The following is a 26,399-nucleotide window of genomic DNA, read 5'->3' as shown; positions in this document are numbered from 1 at the left end:
ATTCAGTGCAAACAGAGTGGTGCAGGGATGACGTGTTTTTTTTTTTTTTGTAAGGCAACCCAGAAGTTAGCATCACTCTGGTTCCCTCAACAAAACACCAGTGGGTTTTTCTCTATTTGCTTTTGGAACATTGAGACAGGTTTTTGTTCAGGAAGACAATCTCCAGTAAATAACACCACTTTTGTGATTTCTGAACCATAAATACAATCAGCAGAAGGGAAAAAAATGTTTAACTTATAAACGAGCTATACCACTCACAACTTCAACTAAGCTTCACTATAAGCTTCCAACTTGTAATTAACTTTCTTGATGAATACTACTTCTGCAAGATAGACAGTTTGCTATAGTTTGAGGGACTGTGACTAAACACATCAAGGGTATAAATGGTAAAGGATCCATTTTCATTTTCACTGTAATGAATGCCATAAAACTCGTACTCAACTCATGAGTTGGATTTTTTATGTCGCAGAGTCAAATGTCTTGAACTTGTCTTAACCACAGACCTTATTTCAGGCGTCTAATAAAAGCACACTTTATATAGCATGGCACTCGTAGAGCGTCTACCTCATTCTGACTTGTCTGCTGCTGTAACAAGGGAGTTTCCCTGCTGTGGGATCAATAAAGTATTATCTTATAAGTTCACCAAGGCCAAACAATTCACTTAAATTCAATCAAGCAACACCAAACTGCACACACTCATAGATATCAATCCTCTAAATACTTGTTATTTTTTCATGAAGAGCAATGAATTATTACCTGGGAAATAGGTGAAAATGTCAAAAACACCCCATCTCGCAATTAAAGTGAAAAAGAAAGGTCCAGATTTACTCAAAAAATAAATAGGTTCATTCATGGCCCACGTCCCAACCTTGTACCAAGTTTCATGGAAACAATTCAATGGTTTATTTGTAATTATGCTGACAAACAATCGGATGCACACAACCTCCGTGGAGAAGGTAAAAACCCATCGACCTCAGGAGGAGGAAAGTGGAAGTGCAAAAATGTTTTAAGACTCATTCTTGCAACACTATTAGCAAATGTTAGCATGTCAACACACTAAACTGACAAACGTACAAATGATTAAAACTGTGTGCTAGCATCCTGATGTTAGCATTTAGCTCCAGCACTTCAGAGAGCTGCTAGCATTGTAGCTGTTGTCTCTTTATCTTCTTCTCACTGTAAACTTTCTTTCTAGTGTCACTCAAGTCTTCTGACATTACAGAAAATATTTGACATCTGACATTAAAACTCTGGTAAGTGTTCTTGAATCAGAGTAAAGAAGCTCTAATGAAACCATCACACTGTCTTCAACAAAGCATATCTTTATTCTGATAAACATCAGGTTCTTCAGGAACACAAACACTCACAAACACAAACACTTTCAGTCTTTTCTTTTTTTGACACAGTCAACAAGTGAGCCAAAAACATTTATCACCTAAACGAGGGATTTTTTTTTCACTTTCGGACTTGTGCTGACAGTCATGTAAGTCTCTCAACTAACTGAGGAAAGAAGAGTCTGAACCTTAATTCTGTCACTTCCTGGTTTGGGTTGAGGTCATGAAAACAAAGGACAGGTCACTGATGAACACTCTACCATGGTATTCAATGAACAGTAGTATAGTAAACTGGAGTTTACCCACTCAGTGCGACACGTACACATCAGTGCTTTGCCCTTCATTCACAGTCCCACGCTTTGTGTCAGACACATAAGGACAGCTCTGCATGGCTTTTGTTGCCTGGTTTGGCAATTATATATATTCATCTCTTTTTTCCCTCCTCAACTGTGACAGAACAAAGCAGCTGATTCACTAGTTACTCTATGTAAATATATATGGTTTTTTTCTCAATATATCTATATATTCTATCTATAGAATAAGTCTATATAGCATATACTTTTGGTAGGGTTTTTAAAACATTCAGGTACATTCACTTGACCCTGTGATATTTTTTTCTTTATACGAAAGATAAACACACACACAAGCTACTTCCTACCTCCCAACTGAGAAACAAGACATTAAGCATCCCCAAATTAGAAGAAGCAAACAAATCAAATGTCTCAGTGCCGGTTCTTTAAGGACCAACCACAAGCATAAATATACTAAAAGATCTGACTTAATCTATAATATAAAATAGCATATTTTTCTGGACTTGACAACGGTTTATATTAACTATAATAATTGAGCCTGGGTGCACACGGTTCCACAGGTATGAGCTGGCAACGACAGGTAGGCAATTTGATGGTTTCCTTTGCGTATTTACTAAATTAACAAACAGTATTCCGTCAGTGGTTAACAAGCTTCACTTCTACAATCACTAGTGTGAATAGACCCTTGGCATATCATAGAATACACATATAGGCATTAATCAACAAGTCAAACAGATAAAACTGGGCCTACAGAGGACCATACTGATGATAAGCCACAATACGTATGAACTATTTTTTTCAGAAGGCCACAAGGATGTCTCTTGGGTGCTGGTTAGGAAAGTGTTCCTTCATGGGTCAGAGTTGACAGAGGACCCTAATACTGCCCTTTGTCAGACTGTGAAACTTCAAGTCTTGACTAAAAATGTTGATTTTCTGTTGCAGGAGGAATATTACACACAGGATTGTACAGATACTGGTTTGTTTTTCGCTGTAATAATCCAAGGCCAATAGATAACTTGTCGGTCAGAGTGACAGTCGACAGTGTGCCCTTATAATAAGATTCACGTGTCTCAGTATTTTAATGCATCAGTCTATCCAATTAAGATATACATGTATTGTCACACTATTCTAGAGTGGTATTCAACCTTGCACATCAGTGTGGTAGTTCCATCTCTGAGATTCCTGCCATACACTCCGACACAGTGGATTCTATTGGAATCTGGTTTGTGGAAATCACAGCATTTAAAATGACAAGAGAACAGCTTATTTCCTCCAAGAAAAGAACTTGTTTAGGAGTCATGAATTGCATCTCTGGTTTAAACCTAACCAAAGACCTTAGCCGTATCTCTGTCTCCTTCATTTTCTTATCGCCTCTCTACTATCACCATCTAAAAAAAATACATAAAACGTCAGAAACAATATTATTTTGGAACTTGTAGGAACTATGTAGTTTTCCATTAGTTTGGAGCCAGAAATCTCAGCAAAGATATGAGAAATACTGAGCACATGAAACCAAATTTAAAGCATGGCGTAATACCTCAGGACGTGTTTGGGTGAAATGAACATTGAACAGTTTTACTGTGTCAGCTAGGTTATAAATTACCCTTTTAGTAACCTTTAAATAAGCAGTAGAAAAAAATAATTTTGAACAGGATATTAAATACATATCTCCAAACAAAAACGGTGCAATCAAAAACAACATGAAAAATAATATTGTTTATAAAATTGGATTCTCTGGCTTAAAGAGAGCATCTCTTATGAAATGTAACACAAGATCAATTTTCACCACAGGCTTGATTTCCTTTTCTTCCTTTGGACTAAATCAGATGCCTCAGCTGGTGAAAGATGAAACTGGTGCTGAAAAACATAAGAGAGACTCTATCCCTGTGCTGTTGATTGTTAGGACTGAGTGTGTGTGAGGAGGAGCCATGGTGGAGGGCTCCATGCCCATCCAAGGGCTGGGCTGGTTAGTGTGGGCTTGGAGCAGGAGTGTCCAAATCCCCATCTGCCTCACATTCTTCCTGGCCAGAGTAGGAGCTCAGCGCATCCCAAAGCAGGCTAGGTTGCTCACAGTGGTGGCAACTCCTCCAGTGCTCCATCACCTCCTCTTTACTGTCCAACACCTCGCTACAGAGCACACAGTTGAAGGCTGCACCTGCTGCAAGGACACCAAGTCCTCCACCTCTGTCTGGTGATGAGATAGTCCCACTATCCTCGCCCTCTCTTTCACGGTGGTGGGACATGATGTGCCTCTTAAGTTTGGAGAAAGAGATAAACTCTTCGTCACAGTTGCCGCACTTAACCAGGTTGCGTTTCTCGTTGAGCTGCCGCCAATAGTGGGCAGCATGCTTTACCAGTTCATTCTCAGCCTCACGGCAACCCCGCACTGATTGGCCATCATTGAGTCGGACCTTGACCTCTTCTCTGTGCACATAAAGCAAGTGCATCTTCATGTCAGCAAAGGTAGGAGTGATCGCCTGACAGCGACCACATTTGATCTGCAACTCAACAGGGTCTTCACGGTCCTGCTCATCAGATGGATCTGGGGAGTGGGCCCTGGTGAGAAAAAGAAGTGACTAATGGTAATTTCTGATCACTTTGTTACCACTGTTAAATGTTGCCATGCTGGGCAAGCCATCAGTTTGTCTACCTGTTTAATCTACGGAAAGTTAGAAAAAAAACTTGGTAGAATGCAACAGATAATAATCTTACCCCTCAACAGACATGTCATCTTCATGGTGGCTGATGGATGGCTCCACAGTCAGTACCACCTTGTGGACCTCTTTGAGATGACTGAAGTACACCCCCACATATCCAAAGGCCTTCTCACAGAATTCACAACTCAGAGACCGACGAGGACGTACCTCAGTGTGATGAAGCTTCATATGAGTACTCAAGCTGCCAGAGTGAGCGTAGGCTTTGCGACATACTGGACAGACATAGGGTCGACTGTTGGTGTGACTGTTGATGTGGCTCTGGAGGTGGTGCTTGAACTGGAAACAGCGGCTGCAAGTAGGACAACGGTGGAGTGGACGGCTGCCTATGAACACTCTAGTATGGGAAGCAGCTCTTAGATGGAGGGCTACTGGGGCTGGTTGGGGAGGACAGTCAAGGGCCTTGGTTGTGGTAGTGGTGGGAAACTGGTGACCAAGTATTAGCTCCTGTTCCTGGCCATCTGAGGCAATTGCAGGCAAACTAACAAGTTGGGGAACTGTTTCCATAACCAACAGTGGCTTGGGTCGGATGCTCCGGTACTTCTTTGAAATATCAACCTCTTTTTGTTTGGAGCCTTGAACAACTGCTGGAGGTTTCTCGGGGACCCTTCTACGGAAGAAGGACAAGGACCTCTTCTTTCGGGCCTCAAATGCCAAGATGTCTTCCATTGTCTTTCTCTTCCTCCCTCGCTTCTTGCCAGGTGGTTTCTGGAGGATCCCCAACACAGGCATGGAAGTGTTTTTTGCCTGGGTCTGTAGAGCACAGTCTGACACGTGGTTGTTACTCAAGGCTTCAGCTGGCTCTAGGGTCTTGGGTGTAGGATCTATGGGGCTGGTGTGCCCTGTCTGGCAAGAGAAACCCTTCTTCTCAGGGGACAAATTGCTGAGCTTGGCAGCTGGGATGAGGGCACTCTTCATTTTAGCGTATGGCAGAATAGGAAGTTTACCCTTAGGTGGGGACGGGATAATCTGGACTGCTTTGCTGAAGATGGCTGGAGACAGAACAGTGATGCTGCTCTGGGGCTGGGGTGCAGTTGGTTTAGATTGGCACAGCCTCAATGTGGTCTTACTTTCCTCTAAGGATTTGCCCAGTGAGCTTTTGACAGCAATAGGAGGAAACTGAAGGTTCTGAATAAGACCAGTTGTCGCAGGTCGTTCAGGGCCATCTGGTGCTCGCTCCAATTGAGAGCTGGGATACAGGACAGCATTATCTGGGAGCAGTGCTGTGACAGAGATGTCAGAGGAGCTTGGGTCAATCAGAATTACCTGCTCTGAAGGTTCCTCTTTGGGCACTAGGGTTTCCTTTGTGTGCTTGGACTCCTGTTTTATATTCATCACTGATGATACCCCACCCACCGCCACCTTAGTCTGCAATGTAACAGCAGCCATGGCAGCCGTTTTCATCTTAGCAGCTGGTGGTGGTGATTTTATCTTATCTGTGGTCCCCTTGCTCCTCACCGGCTGGTATCTGGGAATGGGCAGTTTGAGGTTCTTTTGAACTGACTGGGTTTGTTGCTGTTGTTGCTGTGGTGTCTGAGAGGAGACAGAAGGGGGCAGTGCCACCAGGGAGAATGTGCCATCCTGACCTGCTATTTGCATCAGTGCATAGTTTTGGGTGGGTACAATGATGGACTTAGGGCTGGAGCTGGTGGTAGCTTCGGGGAGGGCAGAGGGAGGCTGGCAGGACAGGACCGCAGGGGAGGGGGAGGGCACCACGGCCGGAGCCTTAGGGGCAATGCTCCGGAACTGAAGGCTCTTCATCTGAAGGTCTGGACTCACTTGCTACCAACTAAAACACAAAGACAAAAAACAGCAGTATAAGGAATTACACTGAGACTAGCTAACCCTTCAAGACTTAAATTACCCTTCTACCTCAAAACCTCAACTCAAGTGTGTCCACTTGAACAGAAAGTCCAACAATGCAAAGGCGTGCATAATTGAAGTCCTGGATCCATTGGATCGAACAAACCTTATACGACAAACTGAGATAGCAACATGACTTCCTGTTTTAGTCTAAGCTACCAAGGTCATTACAAAAAATGTGACCTCACGGCGAAAGGTCTTTTTTAGTGTCATTTATGTGCAACCTAAGCTGAAGAGAAGCAAACGCGCTGTCAAAAATACAGGCATCTGCACAAGTGTGACAAGCTGTCCTAATACCAATGTCTCTGGTCACATACAGCAGAAGCTCCCTCTCCCCCAGGCTATGGGCAGACTGCCCCCTTTGATTTGGGCTCAGCATGCAGCCATGGTACATGCTGTGACTCTGTAGGGGGCTTCTTGTACCTCCCCTCACTTCCTGCAAGGATCAGCCAGTGGAGCATGAAAGCTGCCCAACGGCAGAATCTTTACCAGATGAAGAGGGGGGTCCCTTCTCATCTCCCCCTCCACTGACCAGCATTGCAGTCTGGCCGATGGGCAATGACGATGCCCCCCCAAAAAGCCCTGGATCATCCCTTGTTCACAAATAATACTTCATGGTTACCCAGAAGGGATAAGGCTTTCCACACTGAGTCTCACCATACTCCCTGTGTTGATACAAAATACTGCTGAACTCTACAGAGAAACTATAACCTCAGAGTGAGGTTTTAAGCAAGTCTTTATTACCTCAATCTACCGAGCAGTTTCCATCCATCAATCAAAAGCCACAGGTATGGCTTTAAAAACAAAGGCAAAACTCCCTTTAGTTATATCAATACCGTATCTTTATATCAAAAGGAGGGAGAGATTACAGTGGAATGCTTTAAATGGTCTAATTGTAAACACATTCGGCGCTTTGAATTTCACATTATGACCCGATTTTCAAAAGCATGGTTTGATACAGGCAGAGTTCCAACTCCACTCTAATATTAATCAGCATAAAGTCAAACAATCTGGAGGTGTCACAAAAGGCAAATATTCAAAAACATAATTTCTCATTACAAAAAAACATGTATTCATTTTCAAAGCAGTCTGAGCAAGAAGCTTTATACATTGAAAAAGAATGAAAAGAAAAACTGCAAAGGGCATATTGTTTAACAGCTGGAAGTGTTTCTGTGGGGAGAGATTATTTATACTGTACCCCTACCGCATTACGACTCCATAAAACTGGAGATATTCCTCCTCTGTGTGGATAGCTGATTCCAGTTTGACTGTGACTTTGGCTGGAAACATAGTGGAATAAAACTGTGGGATGTATGTTCCTATGGGCATTTTATATGGCTGTAGAAAGTGGGAGAATGGGGTAGAGACAACCCTTGGTGATGAATTCTACCGTGTGAAAGTAATAGTGTGACATTAAGGGGAAGAGAAAGGTGTGTATCAACAGCTGGAGAAGCAGCTAGTAGGCCTGTAATCCTTTTGTCACACATGATTCTGCAGACGTTACCCGACACCACGTCGCACCACACAAATACAAGTTTTAGCTTTACAATGCGTTTGTCTCATTCCACCAGGAAAAGTAGTAGTAGTACTGGCGGAGTACTGTTTGAAGTGTATTACTTAGACGCATCTAACATTTAAAGAATCTCTATCCATTTGATATTGGTTTTAAAACCACATTGAATTATTCATCATTCAACAACAGCGGGAGACAAGAAAAGCACAAATAAAATACCAACGATCCCAACACTTTTTCTTATTAATAAGCACATTTATTCAGCAAAGTGATCCAATATTTAAACCTGTTCACTGATGTCGCTATTTTGTCCCTGTGGTTAAAAATGTACAAATTTCCATTCATTTTGAGAAAGGTTAGGCGAATCAAACCCATCTATCTAGAAGGTTGGTTTGATACAACTAACTTTCATTAACAACTAAGATGACGGCCACTGATGTGGTGAGGTATGATTAATCCTTTATTACAATAATAGTAAACAAACTGGACAGTATATTTACTACTTTCAGTATAAAGAAGAATAAACAATTTACACAACTGTAGTTGATGCACTACATCACATGTTGCATTGCTCTGGTTGCAAGTCTATCCAATTGGGTCCAGAAGCATTTTCCGACTGACAATGGATGTATCATTGCATGGAAATTTGTATCAACTGCAAGGAGAAGGGACATAAGGACTTTGTGTCTTTGGACCATGTATCAGTCAATCTGTTTTGTTGAGATATTTCGCTGGATAAATGAAGATTTTGTCTAGTATAGAATTTTCAAGGGAATCCATGCATAAGTCTCTGATATATTTCAGAACAAAGTGGTGGACCAACCATGTGACTAGGGTAAGAAAAGATATGACAGAACAGTCCAAAATTGTCCTTCAATGCCTTTATGTGAAGCATGCAAACCTTTTCAGAAACATGGTATGATGACATTATGACATAAAAAACTGTAGTACAGAAAATTGTTTAATGGGATGGGAAAAAAACTTGAAAAGTTGAATGAAAAAGTTGGACAATGGTACAAAAAACCTCCAAAGACTGAATATATCAGTAACTGATCCTAGAACATCTGGTATTTTGGTACAACAGACCAGCACAGGTCTCTAGAGGTGCTTAAGCAACAGATTTAACACACACTCACACTCTTTGAACTCAACTACAGGAAGTACGCTGATACAACAGGTGAGTGTCAGTGATGTTGACATAGCCTCAAGTACATCTACAGAATGGGGAAATGACAAAGTCTCCTCTACCGGTGTAGGCCACACAATATTAATATTTGAAAAAGCTCTATAGGCTACCCTTTTCTATTCTCTTTACGTCTTCAATTTCCATTATTACCATTTGTGTGTCTGCTCTTTTTATACTTTGCTTTATGGGATGCTCTTCTAAGTGAATGCCCCCTTCTGCATAATAAGCATGTTAAGAACAATCTATTTCACAAGTTCAGCAAAATGGGAGCAGGAAAAGAAAAAGGGAAGGACAAGGGAAATAGGATGAGTTGGGAAGGGTTTGTTTACTTGTTGATGTACCAGTGACGGGCAGCTTGCCCTGTCAGCATCATTCTCGATTATCCTATGGTGATTCTTATTGTATTCAAGCAAAGGAAGAAACTTGATTGGAAAAAAGTCAGGTATGGTTGGTACCTGGATTTCACCAGACGTAGCTGATTTAATTTCCTTTGTTAACATTTGAAATGGTGGTTTGAAGAAAATAAAAATAATTCAACACAAGGTCCACTTATGTAATGTTTCCTGAAGGCCACAGTAGATCGTTTTTTTCGAGAGGCTTATCCTGATAAAGACATAGAATAGAATACTTTTGTCATTTCACAGTGTGCAACGAAATTCAGCAGCAATCCTTAAGGTGGATAGTATAAATAGAAAAAATTTAAAATAAAAAAAACATCTCTCATCATCTCTTCTGTTTGGCTGGATGAACAGCTCTTAACTCTGGACCCTGGTGGTTTACCTTCACTAATATGCCTACATGGCTGAGAAGATGCGCTGCTGATTCAATGAAATGAAAACGCCTTCTACTGCAAACCCATGTCTAACTTTAGATGTTAGAGGGATCTGACTGACCTTGTCTCAGTTCAGAGTTGGAATAACACAGTGGGCTAGGGGAGAAATGTAAGGGGAGGTCACAGATGCTACTCAATCTGCCGCTGGATTTGAAACGCCAGCCACTCTAATCTGACTGGGGTCAGAGTTCAGGACTGGGGTGATGCTAAAACCTGGTTTCTGGAGAGAATGTGAGAGGCTGAGGGAGAAAAAGTAGAAAAAAAGGTTGGGGGTGATCCACAGAGACAGATTATCAGGTAAAGCCAGAGGGGTGAGAGGTGAGGAACTGCTGTTTACGCTGGAAACGGGTCAGGGTTGAGCAGGAGGGCAGTGTGGCGACGGGCCAGGCATCCACCTGGAATGGAATGGTATGAAATGAACTGCACAAAGCTATGTACACACACACACACACAAAAACTTCAGCTTACGCCCCTAAAACCAGGACCTGGGTCACATGAAGAGGTGGTCCAGCCAAGACCGTAGGGCTGACCTGCCAAAACAACCTGCCTATTGTTCGCCAGTAATGCAGTGTTGTGAAGGGTGAATGCGTCGCTCTGTGAAATGTCAAAAGCACAGAGCGTGGTGTGTTCGGTAGCATCCATGATGCATTTTCTGATTCCACTTTGTCTCGCTTTTGGCCAACTAACATTTGAAGTGCAGAGTCCAACATTTTGCTCCCACATTGTATTAAGACTGTGGTTGGATTAAAAAAAAAAAACAGTATTAAAAACATTTTCATTTGAAAATGTCAGCCACTGGACAGCATTTGTTGACATAGGACAATAGGAAAAGAAAAGGTTTATTCTTTTCTGTTGTGATGATAAAAAAAATCTAGTGTAAAGTGTTTTGAAAAAAGCAGAGCAGGGAGCAGAGTGGTGTGAGGTTTGTTATCTCCCTTGTAGGTGAGAGCAATGCTCATCTGGGACTCAAAGAAAGAGCCTAGAGATAGAGGGGGTCTGGAATGAAGTGTGTGTCTCTCTGTGTGTATATATATATATGTGGGAGGGAGGGCTAAAAACCCAGCAGAGGCCAAGCTCCCCCAGGTTTTAGCCCAGATGAAAGGCCAGGATCTGGGCTAGATAAGAGGGCAATTCACAGGGGGTCGGGGCCAGCAGGCTGTGAGAAGCCATGTCCAGCGGCCATCTTTCACCTACCTCCTCCCTCTCTCCTTCTTTCTCTCAGACACACAAACACACATACACAGCATGTGGGATTAATGAATGTGACAGAGAGTGAGAGAGGTGGTAAAAAAAAATTACAAATAAAACAAAGGCAGCATTTCATGGATCCTGCAGTCCAAGAGGAAATGAGATCATACTATTTTCTTTCCTCCTGAGTGAACTTAAGAGTTATCTGTGGTCGATTGCTTCTTCCTGCATGCATGCTAACTGCGCATCTTTGCTCTCCAGCCTAAGGTGTATGGTTGTGTGTATGTATGAGTGTGTATGAGTGTGTGCACGCTCCGAGGAGATGGGGTCTGAAGCGAGGGCGATCATGGGGAAAATGAAATCAGTGTTTGCAGAGGTCCTTGTTTTGTCCCAGAGCTCTGCTGAATAACACACACACACACACACACACACACACGATGATGGGCGGTTTGGTAGTGTCCAGCTGCTCCGTCTACCTTTTCACCAAACAACAAACAGTGAAAGGTGATGCAAAAGAGACCATTACGGCACCATATGGTATTCATGGCATGCGCACAGACGCACACACAAACGTATGTCATCCACTGTCACCTGAGCAAAATCAATGCAGGGAAGAAATCCATTCCAATTAGGATCCTGCTGCTCTGCCCTGCATGTGGATGTAGATTCATCGATATAGAAATCCCACTACTAACCTGCCATTCCTCTTATAGAATAAGGTGAAATGAGACCCTGGATGTTTGCCTTCATTGACTTGCGTCTTACAAATAATCAAATAAACGATCTAATCATGTTCATTTGTACTTACACTGTTTTCTAGATATAAATATTCTGAAGTCAAGCAGACAACATTCACTGGCTTAAGGATTTCAAAGAGTGGTCACTGGTGAGAATCTGGACACTCAGTAAAAAACGAATGCCTTTGAAGGCAGGATGCTGTAAACCCCTGACAACCAATGACCTCTGACCTGATGTCCAACAAGGCCATGCGTCATCCCTGGGAAGTTGTAACGCCCTCAATCATCCATGCTCATAGATAAACCAAATGAGCATATGAGCGTGCACACGGAGAGACACATGCACACAGATGACATGGCTGTCGGCTCGGAGCTGAGTGACGTCGACGTGAAGCAGAGGTGACAGCAGTGTGTGTGAGTGTGTAGAGGTGTGTGTTCAAGGTCTCAAGTGTTAACGTGCGCTCCCCCCTCAGGCAGCCAGCACTGTGTTAGCCATCCAGACTTTGCTCAACACTAAACCTTTACCTGACCTTTTCCTCTGCTGTGACATTTGGACCCTTCTGAATAGGTCAAACAGCACTAAAGAGTGGTGAAAAAATGGAAGGGGGTTGGAGGAGAAAAAGAGAAAAGAGGAGAGAGATGAGGGCCGTCAGAAGTCAGCAGAAGGATGTGACAGGAAGTGTGTTTGCGAACGTACACATTTGAAGTAGTGAAAGACAATCCAAATAGTGCTAAAAATCCAGTCATTAAATTATTCAGCAGGTTTGGACCCTTTTAGTTAAGACTGAATTCTTGCATTTGGCAAGGTAAGATCTTTGGTTGTGAACAGCCGTAGGCCATCATTCAGTGCAACAGCTCCTGAGGATGGCTGATTTAAAATGCCATGCTGCTGAATGTGAAAATGTCCAGGCAGATATTTGGCTTCACAAATGTGCAGTGTCACTGATGTCAGGAAGTTGCTGCAATCTCATTTTTCTGAGTGACCAACAGGAACAAAGCAGGAAATTATGACATGTTGGCAATATACTACAAAAGCAGATAAGAGACACAAAAACAAAGATACAGGTGGACGTACGACACAGAATGCCGGACATACAAAGTTGTGTTTCTGTGCCAAAGCGGAAGTTGATAAAAACGCTTAAAATAATGACTGAGGATGTGGGACGGACCAGGAAACAAACAATTTATCCCTGTCTGCTGGGACACATTGGTTTAATACCTTTAAGTAAGTGTTGTCACCTCAAAAAAATAAATCAAAAAGCTATTTTTAACTGTCAATACTAACATTGAGTTTAATCAGAAATACTTAGTGTAACTAACTAGGTTTTACTTATGCTTTGTGGTCAAAAAAGCTTCCCAACTCAGTGTGCTTTTCTTGGATTCATTTAGAAAAAACATGTCCTTGGAAATAGCTCTTTTTTTCAGTGTATATTTACTCAAGGAAATCAATAATTATGGAATTTGCACATCGTTGGCCAAACTTTTTCATGCAATTGTTTTTCTGCCTCCACCCCAGTGAAAAAAAGTGCACCACTCCTTTAACTGTCTAGTTTGAAACCAGCAATATGGTTTATGGTTGGTGTCTCACCCCTCATCACAAAGGAATGTCTCAACTTTTTTCTTAGAAGACAAATAATTTCTGCAAAACAATTATATACAACTGAGCATGAGTTGGACCTGACAAAACAGCATTCTAAGAGATTAAACAATAAGAGGCAGCTTGGTCCGACTGAAGCTAAACATTTCAAATCTCTTGAGGCACACACTTGGTCTGTGGCAAGTCGCAATTACATAACAAAGGGGGAAGGGGGTTGTGGTGGTATCTTTTCGGAAACAAGGACAAACCTTTGCCTTCAGATGTGGGCAGACACTGCTTTGTAGGATAGTTTGTTTGAAGCATAAATCTCAGATGTTTGCCCACAGATGTTTGACATGTGAGGTAGGACTCAGAAAGTAGGACATATGATGCAAGATTAAAGACACAGCCACATCAGGCAGCAGGACCAGAGAACAAAAGGTTAAGCAACTGTAAAAGAAATATATGATATGTGCTCTATAACCTTTATTTAATCAGGTAATCTCTGATTAAAGATGTTCGAACCTGAATTAACAGAAGAGGTAAATAACAAGCCATTTAAATTTATATCAAGCTCCATTCTCCCATCCTCTCTATTTGTCTGTCATGTATTTATTGTCTCCTCCATCCCTACTGATGTACATGCAGTGACTGTTGTAATGCATTAGAGTGATGCACCCACTCCCAAGTTAAAAACCTGTTTGGAACACTCACACAGATTTGGGCTATTGGTCCCATCGAGTTCAAGTGATTCCACTGCAACCTCAACTAGGACACTAAGAAAGCACCTGCATTCCTGGTCCCACCATAATGATCACTCAACGCACTGGGAGAACTCTAATAGGGGCCCTGGAAGGAAGGAAGGGAGGAAGCTGCCAGTTTGCTAATTTTAGGCACTCTACATCTCAGATGAAACGCTGGAAAAGGCAGAGAAGAGGTGTAGAGAGGCGGGAAAGCTCTCCGTCTCTCACTTTCTCAACTTTCTGCATCATGTCTGTCTAACTATCATTACCCTCTGCATCTGCTATGAGAGAGTCTCATAGTTCTTTGATTCTCTCAATCATTTCCCCCTCTCTTCCTGCTCCCCGGCTTTCTCTGTCTCTTTCTCCCTTTTTCCCCGACTCTCTCTTTCATTCCCACCTCCCTCCCCTTCTGTCGGTACCTGAGTAAATAAACAGTGTTGTGTGGGATGCTAATTAGAGCAGGTTCAGGGACGTGATGAGCCCAGAGACAGATAAACAGCAAGGTGGGGAGGAGAAGAAATGATACGGAGGGGGTAGGGGTGGGGGTGGAGGTAACCCACCCCAAGGGCAACACAACACAGACACAAACACATCAGCTTAGCGGTGAAGGACAGACAAGAGTGGTTTTGGCTTTCAACCCAACTGAGGGCGGCTTTGAATCGAAGGGCGGTAGAAAGGTAGCGGAATTTGAAAGGGCTGCGATGAAGTGAAAGGCATTAGCCGAGCAAGGGGCACGTGGTAGAGCTTCAGCCAAGATAAGAGTAGAGAGAACGTCATGCAAACTTCCTTAATGATGGCTGCTCCTAGAGACCCAGTGTGAGATCAAAAGAATATGCAGATGAACCCATCAGTTCTCCTGTTGAGGTGAGCCTGGGCTTCTAAAAGCAGGTCAATGCAAGGCAGCTTCTTCTTATTTAACATAAGATGGCCCTTCTGGGGGGAATAAGCTGCTAGGTATGCAGGTGAGAAGGTAATGTTACACGGGAGAGATGAACACAAACAAGTATGCTTGCACTTGCTTCTAAATTATTTTGGTCTACAGTCAAAGCGGAAATAAACCTCTGCATTAGCGACATTATACTGTGTGATACGGCAACAGATTTACAGATTTGAGACATGAACTTGAGGCTTTTAGTTCTTTTATTCAGCAACAACTTGATCTGTAACCCAGGACTGTTTAAGAATGCTACAAAACTTTGAAACAATCCTCTTTCCTTACTTCTCTTGTGGTTCAAAAATTACAATGTTTTAGAAAGGGCCGCTTAAGTCACTGTTGATTTGTGTTGTATATGGCACGACTCATTGGGGGTCATCTTCACAAATTTGAAAGTTATTACAAATACTGGACTTTTTCAATGTCTTGCTAGCATTGTTGAAAGGTGTAAGCACAATATCACAAAAATACTGTTCTAGTGATCATCTTCATCCATCCATCATTCCGTCCGTCCAACCATTAGGTATATTGCTTATCCTTTGAGGGACACTAGGGGCCAAACTCTGCTGACATTAGGTCATCAGCCCATCATGCACAAAACTAACACAAAGATTAAATGTCCTTGACTGAGAATAACTAATGAGCATTGATATATAATGAATTATGTTGGATTTCAATTTCTTAATTAATGGGATATTTTTTTGCTAATGCACATGAAAACGCAAATAATAAAAAAAGAGAGTTTGAATCCTGATTTGGACGTTGATTACCATAGCATTGGTCAAAGCTTCAAAGCTTCAAGGTATTTGAGTCAGCCCTAGTTTCAGATGTATTCAAGGTGACAGCACAGTTTGTGCATCATCTAACAAATTTCCTTTCAGGCTTACCTTGAACATAGTTTTGCATGTTAGTCTGTGCATGTGTATGTCTTACACAGACCTATCTCCTCAGTGCTGGGGAATGATTGGTCTGGCTACACCCATTAACCTTCTGTTCTAGGTGAAAAAAAAACACAGGGTTGTTTGCATCTCTTTAACCAATCACAATCGTCGTAGCCAGGGCTAAGCCCAAGATGCAGCGTCAGTGGGCCTGCAAAAATAGTGTAGGGTTGTTGAGTCAGACTACCTTGAACATCACATACAGGATACTGCTTGGGCTGGTACAACCCACAACCACCAACCACAATCTGCATTACAACCGACTTCTTCTGTAAAACACCTGGAACTTGACTTTAGAATCCCCTGTGGAGTGAATTATGTTTAGTTCCTGCACTGAACACAGGGTTTTCCTGACACCTGTCATACGAAAGTCTTGACTTCCGATTTGAAAGCAAAAACCAAGTTTACCCTGGTGTATTCCAAGGGCGGCATTGCAACATTTCTGAGCTACAGGGTTGCATCTCCTAATCTTACAAGCTGGATCTCAGCTATGAAAACTATCATTTCTGCCTCGAGGTTGAACGCCTCCGTAAATCAGTCAAGTTGCAGCTTACATCCACGTCTGTCCAGATTAATAATTTATGTTGTGAATTTATTAAAAGTTACCAAGCATATGTTGTCATAATGCGTATGAATGCTTCAGTTAAAACCAAAAATGCGTTCGGTCCCAGCGCCCTTGACCTTTGGCCAATAAATTATTTTTCAAGGCGTTACCACGATATTAAATCCAGTCTTTTCTTTTCGAGCAATTTTGCCTTTATTTATAGGACAGTACAAGTGTGAAATGGGGAGAAAGAATAGGGCTCTGCAGGAGGACTTGAGGCTCTGTACGCCAGATGCCCGTTAGCTCACCTGATAGCGCCTCATGGTCAGCATTCAGATATCTGAACCTGCAACTGCTTGTACTTTGCTTATGAAAATGTGGCTTACAATTGATTAAAAACATTCTGAAAAAAGTCCTCACACAACCCCAAAATTTGTGTTTCTTCTTTAGACTTTTTTTGACAATCCAGTTTTTGACAACTATATGGTTATGTTTATCTGTAATTATTTATGTATATTCCTAAAGAGCTTCAGCACCACTCCAGTGAAGTGGCTCAATAGACAACAGTGTGTCAAACAGCTCCCACAGGTGACTCCAGAGGTTAATCAGATTGCAAAACATGGCCTTACTGAATGAAAATGTGAAAGCTCAATAACTAAACACCTGCTAAATTAAGTCTCCAAGAGATAAATTGTTTCATTTAAAGCACGTCTCCTTCCTAAAGATTTGGAAAGTGGTGAATTCTTCCTGTCATTCAGTCTCTATCTCTGTCGAGATTCCATAAATCGAGCATCAGCTAGGGTTTCTTTGTTGAGTTATTAAAAGCATGGGACATGCTGTCTGGCAGGATCAAAGCTAGTCTTGGACTGTAACGATCACTGATGCTGCTGTTAAATTAAACAGACGTGAGCGCTGTTCACTCTAATGGGGGGATTTGGCTCCACTGGGAGAGAGGGTGAAGAGAGGCAATGGATCAGGTAAAACAGAGGAAGCCCAAAAAAATGGTGGAACGGATTGTAGCAACTCACTAACCAGGACACAATGCTAACAGATCATGTAAACACTGCCTTTAGTGTTTACTCAGAGATGTTTCGTGATTAAAAGACATCTTATGATCCCAGATTACGGCCAGATTGGTAATGACAGGTGCTGGGGGAACCTTGCCATTATAAAGGACTGGCATACATAAGCTTTTAATCTCATGTTAAGTCCTGCACAAACACTGATGGAGAGACAGAAGGGGGAGAGTGGAAGGTAGAGAGCATCACGATATATCTAAGAGATTGCGGAGGAAAGGGGAAATGGAGGGAAATGTGATGGCTGGATAGATGAGCTATTTTTATAATGAGGTCAGTGTGAGCTCTGGGATTTTATTCTCCTGGGACACACACACGCACACACACACAGAGGAACTGTGGCGATGTATTGCTCCTGCTGGGTGGTACTACCTCTGTCCACAGGAAGATGAGGAGGAGGAGAAAGAGGAAGACAAAGTGTGGACATTCATGCAAAGATGTCAGGGAGTGGATTTTAAGGGATTTATGTGATATAACCCCGATTGGTCTGACCCTTATTTTCTGGGTCTGTAGAAACACAAGGACTGACTCTTAATTATTAACCAAGACCGACATTTACACATCTTTCCTTTATAGAACAAGCAACCACGGAACAGTCCCATGACTCCCACTGTCTTTAACACTGTGAAATTTGCAACTAACCACAGAAAACACTGCTACTGTTTTTTGCAGACACAAGACGTTTTATCACATTCCCTCAGGTACACCTTTGTTTTTACTCTGTAAATCTTTTGTCTTCTTTCTTGCTGTTACAATACATTTGAAAGTTACTATTTTTCACCATATCACTATATGTAAAATCTTATATCTTTTAGTGATTTTCTGGCTTCAATTAAAAAAAAAAAGAAATTGTATTTATGGTGTAAAATTTTTTTTTTTCAATTATCTGTTCTTGTACTTCTGCTGCTGCATGGGTTCAACAAAGTTTACTTTTATATCTTAAGGCGACTGATGACAAAACTACAAAGTATTTACCAACTTGATGATTGCTCCTCCTCAGCTGCTCCCTCGCTCCTCCTCTTCCTGGGTGGTGCCCGGGTTGTGGTCCTGCCCCCCCCTCTCCACACTCCCCCTGTAGAGAATAAAATGTGGGAAAAAATTAAGACAAGCCACAACAATCACAGATGTGTGACAAACAAAGGAGGTGGGTACTGGTGACTCAGCTGTCAAGTAAAGTTACATTTTGTCATGGTCATGGTGACAAATGCCATTATGAAATAAAAACATAAAAAAGATCAAATAATATTTTGTAGTTCATGTTTCATTACAAAATTAATGAATTATTAAACCATATTTCTTTCAATATATTAAACTTTATTTATAACTATGATTCTTATCCCTCTCTGTGTAAAAAGGAGTGCATTTTTCTCCATATATTCATCGGAGGATAACCAATCATTCATTCCATAAATTCCTGGAAGCATTTTGAGACAGTTGAGGCGGTGGGGGTCTCTCATGTGATCTGTCTGCATCAAGTTATAAAGAGTCTAATCGTGCAACAGCAAAGTACATTGAGTAGCAACATTATTTGTACACTAGCACGGTCTGTTTCACAAGCACACACACAGACCATCTACAAACTCTGACTCTCGTGCCCCCCCCCCCTTGCTCTCTCTAAATGCCTGTCGCTTTGGCCCTCCATTAAGCCAAGCGAGCGCTCGTTTAGCCAACAGTGTCTCGGCAGTTGGGGACGCGGGCTGCCCACTCAGTCAGATCCAGCCATATTAAATAAATAAGGAGCGCTCCTCTGTGTAAATTATTCATTTAACATGCCTTATCCTCTTCCAACAACCTTGTTAGAGCAGCTCAGGAGTGGAGAGGGGCCGAGCGTGGGGGGCAAGGGAGGGAAAGGAGAGGGAAAGAGGCAGACACCGTGGCTCATGTGCGACTCAGCAGAACCTGTGGTGCATCTCTAAGCTCTCTGGCGTTCAGTCGTAAGGGGGCTAATTCGCCCTGACACCTCCTTTGTTTCAGGCGGAAAAGAGCTGCATACACACAGCGACGCATTTGCTCACATGTGCCCGCACACACAAACTTGAGCACACACTGACACGCACAAACTTGGAGAGAAAGAGCACAAGAAAGGAATTTTTAGTGCATATTCATAGAATAATCACTCTAGTTGTCTGGATAAATTATTGAAAAATGGGGGAGCAGGACACGCGATGCTGGAATGCAGGAGCTGTTTGTGCTGCCTGCACTAAAATCAGACAACACAGCTCTCTAAACAAGCTGACTGTAATGAGCCAGGATGGGGACAGATAGAGAAAATGCTTATTGTAAACAAAACCACTGTTCAGGATGTTAACCTTGAGGACAAATGAACATAGCAACGAACATTAATACAGCCTACTCTATGACACAACTGAGAAAACATATTCAGACCCCTTTGCTTATTGAACGTCATTGTGTTGTATATTTTGTTTGTAGATTTCAATCTACCCAATAACCAAAAATTGCAATTAAAAACATGTTTTGTGAAACTTGTTATTAATTGCAATTTTTGGTAAAACTAAAATCTCAAACTAAAATGGTCGGGTGCTTCCTGTTTGCTTCCCTTATCCTTGAGATGTGTCTAGTACCTGATTGGACTGTGACACCTTTGGCTAATTAATTTGATTGGACATAGTTTAGAAAGACACACACACACAGAGACACACACGCGTGTGTAAAAAGGTCCCACAATTAACACTGCAAGTCAAGACACACAAAATCCAAACCAAGTCCACGGACTCTCTGTACATCTCTGAACAAAAACTTTGTGGAGGCAAAGATCAGGGCAAAGGTGCACAACAATATTTCAAGCTTCAAGTGTGGGACAAATTTTAACTTCATGGGCAGAACTCAAAAGAAATACGTCTGGTCAATATCAGGCACTGCTCATCACCTGGCAAATACAATCCCCACAGTGGAGCATGAGGCTATGAGGTGCTTCCTAGCGACATAAAGACGGAAAGATCCTTGGAGAAAACCTGCTCGAGAGTGCACGCGACCCATGCATACAGCCAAGACAACACTGGAGTGGCTTCAGAACAAGTCCTCGACTGCCGTTGTGTGGCCCAGCCACAGCCCATAGTTAAACCTGACAGAACAGTTGTCTCTAAGGACTATTGAGATTTCACTTCCACACGCAAGACCACAGACAAGAGAGTGAAAGAAGTTCTCGCAGTTGAGAGAACTGAAAATGCCACTCGTATATGCAAACAGCTGCAGTTGAAACTGTGAAATTTTGGCTGTATGTGTGGATGGTAAAAACTTACTGGACAATAGTGTGAGAGTGCGAGGAGAGACAGGGTGGGCACGAGGCAAGAAACACTGCAGACAAGTCTCCTAGGAATCAACGGTGCAAAACACTAACTTAGAGATATTTTATGTTATTATGTGAGGTACATTTATTTTTTGGTTGATTATGAAACTGTGGTGGGACAAAAAGAATATGGTGGGCTGCCACAGTCTAGCTAATTAAAGGAAACAGTTTCAACACAATACATGCAATGGGTGAATGGATCTAAATACTTTCTGAAAGTGAATCAGGGTGCATAACTAAAATTATTTGGGAGATGTGCATATACACAAGAACTTTGTTTAAATATTGAAAAACCCATAGAGGTAGAGACCTTTAATTTTCAACTGTTTCAAGTTTTAAGTCAGAAACAAAAGTACATTACAATTTGGTTCCTTTGTCTCCATAACCACACTTGAGAGCTCAGGGCTACTTCAATTTAGCTCTGACTGCAAATTTACCCTAAAATTTCCAAATACAAGTCAAGTAGCCAACACACAAGTGAACCTGACTTGAAATTTCAACAGTGAATTTAAACATAGTCCCAGGATCGGCCAGGCACAGAAGGAACCTGCCTGTTCTCCCTGTCTCCGTCTGAGTCCACTGTTCAGCCACAGAGCGGGAGGTTGTTATGTCAACTCTGACAGTGCTCATTACCGGCCTCTACACTCTGAATTGGACTTAACAGGCTTTGGCCCAGGCAGAGGCCGGCTAGACCCGACTGGTACAATAGGATCAGTGTGTGTGTGTGTGTGTGTGTGTGTGTGTGTCTGTGTGTGTGTGTGTGTGTGTGTGTGTGTGTGTGTGTGTGTGTCTGTGTGTGTGTGTGTGTGTGTGTGTGCGCACATGTGCTGAGAGTTAATCACAAAACACTCTTTCATTGCTAAATCACACCTCAAGGCCACTGTACATTAGAGAAGCACTGCTACACAATGTACAATGACATGTGCTGCTTATTTTCATTTGAACTCACAAACTCCCTGATAGGAGGCCTAATCAATCCTCTAATTATTCTTCTAATTAAGCATTTCTCAGTAGATTTATATTACGGAACACATATGTGTCAGCACATTAGACGTCACTGTGACCTAAATGATAAAGACGCAGACACTTAACTGTAATTAGAACAGAACAGTAAATTAAGCAATAACGTCAGTGTGAGCGACATTCTCATATCATTACATGATTTTGAATGTGAGCATACGTAACCACACACAGTATAAGTATAGACATAATTAGTTGTTTTTACAATGGGGGGCATCTAAAGGAACAGGCTCAAACATGTTAATATTTACAGGCTGCAGATACACTGTAAGGGGGACTTGTGGTTATTATCGCACCAGTTCTACACACTGTTACAGTGCCCATTCTAAACCTGCCTGTTTGGAATGGGCTGTTTACCTGGCCTGTGGTAATGCTGGTTGCAGCTTTCTTTCTGAAACTGTTAAAGTGACCTGCAGTCATTGAGCCTTGACAAGTAAAGAATGGCAGCTGGACGCAGTCCGCAGAAAACTGAAGTCGTGTCACTGCTGCTGCACAAAGAGCTGTTCACCTGTTTATTCAAAGTTCGGTGAAGCTCAACGCAGAATGCCAAACGTAAACTGGAGAATCAGTTGACATTCTACACATGATAGCCTCTCCCACCTATAGGAAAGGAAAGCAAAGCAATAGCAGCAACTGTGTTAGTGGTTTATCAGAAATAATAACCAAAGGCGGTATTTTAATGCTGTCTACTACTATCTTCTATTGAAGTTACAGACAGCTTACGGCTGTTCAATTTACCCCACCTCTGACCTTGTGACATGGCTGTGCTCAGAACAACAGTCTTGTCAGCAGGTTGTTACAAAACTGTCTTCACTGTGTTAACTGATGTCAGAGATGTACACAGGAAGAATACAACATTGTTTTAACTAATCGATTTATTCATTTGTATTCTTCTTGTTCACCACAGTTCTGTCACACTAACCAGGAAGTTAACAATCAATCTGGGGGCCTGGTCAGATGTAACAGTTCACAACAAAGGTCGAAAAGTTCTGAACATTTAGACATTTATAGGCCTGTATCTAACAATAATCTGGAGACTACTTTTACAATTGGTCTATGAATTGTCAAAATAAACGGGAAAAAAGATAATTGCTTTTGTTTTGTCGTGTGGTGTAGATATGCAGAAAGAAGAGAAGCTGTTGGAGGTGATGCAATGAATTGATTAAGACAGAAGGGGGGTGAGTTGTCCTTGTCAAGCCACTGAGCGACACACATTATCTTCTCACACATCTTCTCTCTTTTCTTTGTTGCATTGATTTCCAGGAAGGTAACTTTTGTTCAACGTTAATTAGCACCAACCCCAACATAAGCCGCTCCTTTTCAGTTGCCATTGTTTGAAGTACACACGCAGTGGCATAGTAACCCCACAGCCAACTAGCATTTTGGGAGGTTAACAGCAGTGCAACAGACACACCAGCACACAAATGCTCCCAACACCATAGTGTCCTTAATCCTTAATTCCAGTGTATGGAATTAAGGATAGAAAATTGCTGCCCGAGCCACACACTACTTTGCATCGATTCTATGTAGTAAGCATAAACAACTTTGATTAACAGTCAGAACCCCAACGTTATTCAGTTGACTATTGCATATAAAAAAGGGAAGCACATATGCTTCTATGAACTGTTAAATCCCTTGACATATTTGACAGTTCATAAGAGACTGGCCACGGCTGAGCTGTAACTTGACACTGTAATGTTGCTTTAAGAAGTGTTTTTACAAAAAAGGAAAAAAAGTTACACCAAGCTGTCTCTAGTTTCTCTCAGGCCAGTAACATGCCTGACAATGTCAGCGATTACACTGGTGATTAAGGTTTTGCACTTTAAATGAGCCTGATGTTTACACCCTGATATGGGGCATGGGATAAAGAGCAGGTAGAGCTCTGTTTGTGTCGGTGTGCATGTGTTTGCCTGGATAGAGGCATGAATGTCATTACGCCCCGGCTCTGTGGACATACAATCATATTGCCACACTGAATGTTGTTTTGCATATTACAGCTGCTTCCTCCTCACAATCTTACTCCTCCTCCACCTACATATGCCTATATAAACCCCACTGTGTTGCGCTGACATATGTTGTTTTACATTTGAAATGATTATAGCTCATAGGCAGAGGTGGAAGGGAGAATCCATTTATTTCCATAAGGATTATTTCAGAACTGGTTTCGGTGGTTTTGCAACAGGCACTGGAAAAATATATCACCAAAACTTTCTTTAAGTCAAACTTCTATGTCAGGGTTTTAATGTTTTTTTAGTTATGCTACATTCTGTCGTTTCTACTGTATATCTGTATATTTAAAACTGGGCACAGCTAAACTTCTTTACTTCATAAACACGCAGTGTTTTCTATATTTTTAAAGCAGAAAGAGAAGGACAAAAGTGTGAGGTGTCCCACAGCTGCAGCACTGGAACCTAAATTAGCCCGGACCACATGAAAAGCTGTCGTCTCTATTCCAGGCCGGGGCGGGAAAATTACAGCCCTGCTCTCTCTACTCTAGCATTAAACCTCAATTAGTGCAGAACTACACCAATGATGTCATCACAGAAGGACCCAAAAGCCCTGGAAATGAGGAGTACTTTGCTTTTCGGGGACAGACCCTCACAACTGAGCCTCCTCAAACCTTTCAGGTCCTTGTTGAGCAACTCTGCAGCTGAGGAAAGTTGTTGGCTATGTCGGACTGGCAAGAAATGTAGGTGGTGTTCTATGGATATTGTCTGAACATACAAAAGCACAAGAACCTGTAGCTCGGTTTGGCTGAATTTACCAGGAATTTTAATCCTTAGTCGTGACTTGAGTTTTCCCGAGAGTAAAGAGGTCAGTGAGGTGGGACTAGAAAAACTCCTGTGTGACCTCCAGTGACCTGGCAGGAGACAGAGGAGAAGGGAGAGGAGGAGGATGGTGACAAGACCTGGCTCCTGTCCAAACACTGATAGTGTTTCTATTGTCCATTCCTCAGTAAACTGCTTACATTACACAACAAACTCTAATACCAATATGCTGAAAAATTTAGGTCTGACCTTTTTAAGGGCATGCTAAATTAGGGCATCCTTTCTATTAGGGGTAACAGCTGGCCATCAAAGTTTGATATCATCATGGTACAGATCACTGTACTGCCAAGTAACAAATAATAGTCATTTAAGGCTTAGGGACATAATGTTTGTCTGTCAGACAAAAATACAAAGGAGAAGTGTAGGGTAGCAGGTTCGGCAGATGAGACAATAGTCAGTGATTAAGCTTGTTGCCATCAGAGTGAAAGAGTCCAACGAGGCAGCATGAGCAAACAATGGTATGAGCAGGGTATCAAATAATCTGCTGAACAAGCAGAGAATACAATTTGTGATGTCTTTGACGGTTTAACCTGCAGTCAACTCTCAGTCTCATCTTCACTTACAACCCATCTGATATCAGTGTCCACTTCTTCCTAAATTTAAAATGTGTAAACCACACTGCATGGAGATCATGAAGCAACATGGTGCCAGCTACTGCTCTACCAATAAAATTGAGTCAACGGCTTGCATGCTTGAAACCTTTGCTCTGGTGTCTTGAGGTTTGCAGTCAACATAATGCCTAATTTACTTAATATGTGACAAAAGAAGTCCATCTAATATTTTGACTAGTATATAATATGATTAGCCGGTGGATGTTTTCATCTCCCAGCCATCTTGACTGATGAATCCAAAAATGAATTTTGGACCCTGCAACCAGCCCCTCCCTCTTTTTATCAATGGTACCTGCTGAGCAGTACATCCTGTCACATCGATGTTAATAATCTCTTGTCTTTTTTCTCACACAGTTATAAAAGAGAATTGATAAAATTTGTAACATAACTTGCCATTTTTATAGGAGGTATAAAGTAATAAAACATAACATATGAAAATAAAGTATGGCCAAAAGCTGGAACTGAAATCCAACTCTTGACTTGTTTCAAACCTCTCTCTTCCGATGACTGCTCAGGTTTCTTCGCCCAATAATAGCTGAAAGTATTTAAACAAGACCCATGTTTGTAATAAATTGGAATTATCCATTAACAGTGCTCTAGGTTTCCAACAAAAACAACCTTGAACTCAACCCTCCCTTGTTATTGTAGTTCAACACAGTCCTCCTTTCTGCAGGATGATGCTTCCTTTATGTCGTACAAAGGAACGAGCAACTTCAACACAGCTCAGCATGGGAACGCTTGCGGGCACCACCTTGTACCTTTTCTCCTCATTGTAACAGAAACAGCCATTCCCCACAACGTGTGAATTATGCATCGCAGCTCAGAGCAACTTCTCATCAGTTGTTAGAGCAAGCTGCCGGAGGACCACAAGTCCTTTTCGGTGTACCTCCACCTGAAGAGACGGCCGCTCACACATCTTCAAAGGGAAGTCAATCACGCCATAGATTGTTAGTACCACCCAGTGGGTTTAAAAAACTTTTACTTGGTTTCTCACAGGTGCAGTGAAAAGAGGATGGGGCCCACATTTTTTAGAAAGTGGAACAGAATTTTTTTTTTAGAGCCAAGCTCTGACAAAAACTTTGAGTGGGGGTGGGGGCGGTGAGAGGGGTGGTTGAGATCAAAAGCCTGCGAGTTCCTGGCGAGC

The 26,399-nt window shown here is 42.0% G+C and overlaps 1 protein-coding gene across 1 annotated transcript in view; it reads right to left on the bottom strand.

Annotated features, from left to right (window-relative positions):
* Positions 1-1,306: 1,306 nt before the first annotated feature.
* Positions 1,307-26,399, bottom strand: part of znf438 (zinc finger protein 438) — a 45,778-nt gene continuing 20,685 nt past the window's right edge. Inside the window, exons 2-4 of the mRNA XM_035142207.2 lie at positions 18,465-18,561; positions 4,358-6,148; positions 1,307-4,201 (exon numbers count right to left, since the gene is read on the bottom strand). Of these exons, the coding sequence (XP_034998098.1) occupies positions 3,613-4,201; positions 4,358-6,120 (2,352 nt within the window). The 5' untranslated portion in view covers positions 6,121-6,148; positions 18,465-18,561 and the 3' untranslated portion in view covers positions 1,307-3,612. The remainder of the gene's footprint in view (positions 4,202-4,357; positions 6,149-18,464; positions 18,562-26,399) is intronic.

The sequence above is a fragment of the Hippoglossus stenolepis genome, chromosome 19, assembly GCF_022539355.2.
Source record: "Hippoglossus stenolepis isolate QCI-W04-F060 chromosome 19, HSTE1.2, whole genome shotgun sequence".
Classification (NCBI taxonomy): domain Eukaryota; kingdom Metazoa; phylum Chordata; class Actinopteri; order Pleuronectiformes; family Pleuronectidae; genus Hippoglossus; species Hippoglossus stenolepis.
The sequence above is the reverse complement of the archived record's forward strand: the minus strand, read 5'-3'. Positions and strand labels throughout refer to the sequence as shown.